The sequence below is a fragment of the Pelecanus crispus genome, chromosome 6 (assembly GCF_030463565.1).
Source record: "Pelecanus crispus isolate bPelCri1 chromosome 6, bPelCri1.pri, whole genome shotgun sequence".
Lineage (NCBI taxonomy): Eukaryota > Metazoa > Chordata > Aves > Pelecaniformes > Pelecanidae > Pelecanus > Pelecanus crispus.
The window spans coordinates 45909101-45914382 of NC_134648.1; the positions used below are offsets into that span (position 1 = coordinate 45909101).

General features: G+C 61.9%; 1 protein-coding gene across 1 annotated transcript; it reads right to left on the bottom strand.

Annotated features, from left to right (window-relative positions):
- Positions 1-926: 926 nt before the first annotated feature.
- Positions 927-2729, bottom strand: NKX2-8 (NK2 homeobox 8). The gene is made up of 2 exons (XM_075713223.1): positions 2564-2729; positions 927-1477 (listed from the first exon to the last, which is right to left on the bottom strand). Exons 1-2 carry the CDS (start codon positions 2727-2729, stop codon positions 927-929), a joined length of 717 nt encoding a protein of 238 aa, XP_075569338.1.
- Between the last annotated feature and the right edge of the window lie 2553 nt (positions 2730-5282).

Here is a 5282-nt window from a genome sequence, read left to right on the forward strand (position 1 = left end):
GGGTTTTTCCCCATTGGCCCTTGCCAGGACAATTATATTATTTTTTTCCCCCCAATTTAATAAAACCAATAGTTCATCAAAGCGTTTCAAAACATAATTCTCCGGGCGTTAAAAGGCACCGCTATTTTCTCTTGGCTACCCTTCCCCAGTCGATCTTTGGAACAGATACAGACTAACGGGAAGGTTGGCTTAATCCCGAGTCTAGCCTTAGCGGCTTTAAAAAACAAAAAGAAAAAAAAAGACAGCGATGAACCGCGGCCCCGCGCTGCGCCCGAAACGAAAAGTCGGGGAGCCTCCAGAGACGGGGGGCTCCGGGCTCACGCTTCCCATAGGAAATATCAGCAGGTTTGCAGTGAGATGCTTGCAGCAAACTTTATTCGCCGTTAACCGGCGCACGTGGGTAAAACAAACGAACTTGAAAGTGAAATTCCGCCGGCGCGATCAAGAGAAGTATTTAAGCTTTTGCGGCACAGGAGGTAACCGTGGGGAAAAGCCCCTATCGTCAAAAATACACGTCTCCGCCGGGAAAAATTTATTTGCCAAAAATCATTTTATTAGTCACTGGCAGAATCAGCTATTTGAAAATAAACTAGGTCGCTAGGACTATCGTTACTTTTCGACAGGGAACCTCTCGGGAAGGAGCCGGCGGAGCGGAGGTTTTACAAAAACAGAGCCGCACCCGGCACCCGCGCCCCGGGGCGGGAGCGGCGGAGGGGCGGGGGGCTTCGCCCCGGCCTTGCCCGCCGCCGCCCCGGGAGCCGCGCTCCGCCGCCCGGCCCGCCCCGCCCCGCCCGAGCCCGAGCCCGGCGGCCGCCGTGCCCCGGCGGCGGTGCCCCGGCGCCTCGGCCGCGCTGCCAGCCCGGGGCTGGGGCGGGCCTCCCCGCGCCCCCGGGATGAGTCCGGCCCCGGGGGGCGAGGCGCCGCTGTCACCATCCCCAGGAGACGACGGCGGGGTGCGCTAAGTGCTGGTACGCGGGGAAGACGCCGAGGGCGGCGGCGGAGGCGGGGGGGCAGGCGCCGCAGCCCTGCAGGGCCAGGGCGGCCTGGGCGCTGCAGCCCGCCATGGCGCAGCCCAGCTTGGGGCGGGCGGCGGGCGGCGGGGGGCTGGCGGGGCAGCCGCGGCAGGGCTCCCCGTCCCGCACCAGCACCGGCACCACCACCCGCCGCAGCAGGGCGGGCGGGCGCGGCGGGGGGCTGCCGGCGCCCTCGCTCCGCGCCCGCTTCATCTTGTAGCGGTGGTTTTGGAACCAGATCTTCACCTGGGTGGGGGTGAGGCTGAGCAGCCGGGCCAGCTGCTCCCGCTCCGGCGCCGAGAGGTACCGCTGCTGCCGGAACCGCCGCTCCAGCTCCAGCGTCTGCGCCTTGGAGAAGAGCACCCGCCGCTTCTTCTTCTTCTCCTCGGCCTCCGAGCCGCGGGCGGGGAGCGGCCTTTGGGTGGAGTCGGGCAAGCTCAGCTCCGGGCCGCTCTCGTCGGAAGCTGGGGACAGCGAGGGGGTTAGAGGGGAGAGAGGGGGCGGCCGGGGAGGGGGCGCGGGGCAGGCACCCAGGAGGCGGCGGGCCGGCGAGAGCCGAAACGCCTCCCGCAGGGACAGCCCCGGCTCTTTACCGGGCCGGATTAATCCCAGCAGTCAACGAGAGGTGTGGGCTAACGCGCCGAATACATGGAACCGAACCCGCGGGACGGAGCGGGTTTCCCCGCCGCGGGGGAGCGGCTCTGCCCCGGCGTCAGCCCCCGCCCGGGCACGGCCGCTTCGCCGCGACGGCCCCGGGGGTGCGGGCTGGCAGCGTTTGCGCTCGCTCGGTGCTGAAGCGCTGAAGCGCAATACCGGGCTGCCCAGCCGTTTCATTACCGCTATTCTCCAGCACCTCCATTACCTTAGTATTTCATTTAACCCGACGGGGCTCCCGCTTCCACCCAAAGGACGGTCTCCCCCCGTACACGCGCCGGTATACGTTAAGCGCCGTATACCTGCGGCACAGTTTACGTGTGTGAGGCGAGACCGCTGTGCTGCACAGCTGGGCTCGTGAGCCGGCGCCGGCCCTCCGCGGCGGCACGCGCGGGGATCTATAGGCGGCGGCGCCCGGGGCGCTCCGCGGCGGCTTGCTGCGTGCTGAGCTTTCCTCTGCGGGGCGTGGGGCGGCCTGAAACCCCTCCAGCACAAAAAGGCAGGATTTCTTGCAACAGTGAAACGGGGGAATAAGGAAGAAAAAAAAAAAAAAAAAAAAAAAAAGAATCCGGGAAGCGAGCTTAAACGATAAGCGCAGAGAGACGGGCGGACAACAGCCTGAGGTTTTGCTTTCTCCCACAGCTGGGAACATGCACAGACCTCTACGGGGGCAAAAATATAAATCTTTTCTCTCTTAAGCTCGTGGCCGGGATGCTCCTGCCGTTTCTTTGTTGCAATTCGGTAATATTCTATAAAATTCCCAGCCTGGATCCCCCCGACCCTGTAGGCTACACACGCTGGCGATTCGCTTCTTCGCATCTTCCCCAAAGGAAGGGGGGAAACAAATAAAAGAGAGCTGTGCGGAGGTGGCGAATTCCTGTCCGGTTTATACTCACAGGGATAGTGATTTCTGTCTGTTTCTATCCACCCTCGGTACGGCGAGCCGGTGTAGTTCTCCGCTGAGTGGTGATGGTCAGAGGCTTGTTTTATGCTATTAGCATCCTGCTCTGGTAAATCCAAAATGCTCCTCACTGTAAAACTGATCCTGCCAGATGTGGCCATGGTAGGTTGTGCACCCCCCCCCCAAAAAAAAAAAAAAAATCGTCCCAAAGCCCCGAACCCCCTCCCCTAAAAGCTGCGAGGGAAGGACTGCTCCCAGTTACTGGGGAATCTCCCGGCTCAAGAGGACCTTCCCTTCCATCGCCACCTAACCCCAAATATTAGTGTCGTTTACAGAGGTGTCCTGTTTATATAAACAGTCCTCCCCGCTGCAAACACTGCCTGCTTTCAAACCGTCCCTGTCTATAGGATGCTAAGTACCTGAATTAGTCAAGTGCTAAAGCCCTAATGGGAGTAGGTGTAACCCCCCTCCCGCCACCCCCATGAGAGAATAACCCGTTACCTCCCAAAGACAGCAGGAAACAGGCTTCATCATTACATATTCTGTCTGATTAGCCAAAAGTGGGGACAGATAATGGTAATTGTTAGCAGTGAATAACATCTTGGGTGGCATGTGGATGACCAACAACCACCCCCCTCCATCCGCCACCAAAGCCACCAGCGTCCCTTCTATCCGCAGACAAAGTGAATCCTCCCAGGACATCCGCAGAGCCTGCCGAGAGCCCCCTCCCCGCTTCTCCCTCTTTATTCCCCCCCCCCTCCCCTCCCCCCTCTCTCTTTAAACCTGGAAGGAATTTAAGTCGTTATTTGTTTTATTTCCCTGGGCTGTTTGCTGTGCTACCTCCAATTCTCCCGCTTGTCATTGGCAGGCTTCCTACCCTCAGCGGGGGATTTTTCACACCTCGGCTGAGCTCTCGGCGGGGAAGTCTGGCGGGTGTGTGCGTTGAGGGGATGGGGTCTCCGGTTTTTGGGTTGGTGGTTGTTTGGGTTTGGGGTTTTTTTTTTGCCTCTCCTGAGCACGGTGGGTGGAAGGTGCACCTTTCTCTCGGGAAGGGTTGATGGCGTGAGCTTGGCTGGGGAAACGTGAGGAGCCCGACACACTTGGTCCATAAGCAAAAGTCGGGAGGAGGGGAGGAGGGGGGAATTTTTTTTAGCATCATTTTGCCTTGTCATAACCCCAGGATACGGGTTACGGGCGATATGTTTGAGTAGCTGAAGCGATTCCAGCTGGGAGAGAGGGAAAAAAGATCAAGCACGGCGCGTTTATTTATCTGCGCTTCTCCCGTCCCCGCTGAGCGCCGCTTCATCTGCCGAAAGCAGCAGCGAAGAGGCCCGGAGCCCCGGTCCCCCGGGAAGAGCGGTGCGGACACCGGGGAGCCCCGGTCCCCCGGGAAGAGCGGTGCGGACACCGGGGAGCCCTGGCCCCCCGGAGGAGGGGTGCGGACACCGGGGATCCCCGGTCCCCCGGGAGGAGGGGTGCGGACACCGGGGATCCCTGGCCCCCCGGAGGAGGGGTGCGGACACCGGGGATCCCCGGTCCCCCGGGAGGAGGGGTGCGGACAGGGGCTGGGCGCGGCCCGGGGCGGCCCGGCGGCAGCTCCGCGGTCCCCTCCGCGGGGCCAGCGCCTCCTCGGAGCCTTTCACCGGGCGGCCCCGTCCCCCCGCGAAGCTGCGGTCGGGCTTTGACCAGCCTGGATGGCCGCCGAGGACTGGTGAAAAAAAAAATATGATACAGAAGCAAGAAGCCCGATGAGCCTTTCAAATGCAAAACTGCAGCGGCAGGTCTCGGTCCCCAGCCGCAGGGCAGGGGCAGAAGTGACCGATGGGCGCGATTAGCCTGTTTCACGGGGGTCGCGCAGCGTGGGCCAAGGCGTGGGGGCCGCAGAGGGCGGGGGCGGGACACGCTCCCCACCCGCGCGCCGCCGGGCCCGTCCCCACCGCTTCCCGCCGCTTTCGCGGGAGAGAGCCGGCGCCCGTCAAGGAAACCAGTGGGAGGCGAGTCCGGCTGGATGGAGGAAAGCCCGGAGGGAGGGAGACGCCCACCCTCGCCCGAGCGGACCCGCTTTCCCTGGAATGCCGGCCGCAGCGCCCGCAGCACGGCCCCGTCGGGCAAACGGCGTGAAACCGTGCGACGAGGCTGCACCCCGGTACGCACGGAGCCACCCCTCTCGCCGGCCGCTTCGGCGGTTCAAATCTCCCTGTCCAAACAGACGTGTATAAGCCATTGTGCGCAGATTATATTTATCTATCCCTGCTCTCGCCCCCCAGCCCCGCTCCCCGCCTGCCCCCGGCCGCCGCCGCCCCTCCCCGCCCTGCTCCGGGTGCCGCTTCTGGAAGCAGTTACACTTCACGGGGAAAATATCAACAGAGCAGTAACGGCAAGGGAGAGGCGAGATTTATATCCGCGAGATTTGTGGGCGAGATGAACGGGGCACAAGGCTCCGTTTGGCCAACTTCCCGCATATTTCTTCGGGACTGGACAGGCTCCATATAAACGATTCCCAGGCCGTGATTACTGCAGCCACCTATCAAGCGTGCCTGGTGACAGTAGTTATCTTCCCCGCTCCGAGCACAGCCTCCCAGCCGTCCTGGGTGGTCGGAGCGAGGGGAGCACAAATACATGCCAACTGCTAGGCCGTGAACAAAAGGGAAATGTAGCCCTATGTCCCGGACCTGTTGGAAGCATTTGTTCCAGTCAAGATTTTGCATTTGTTC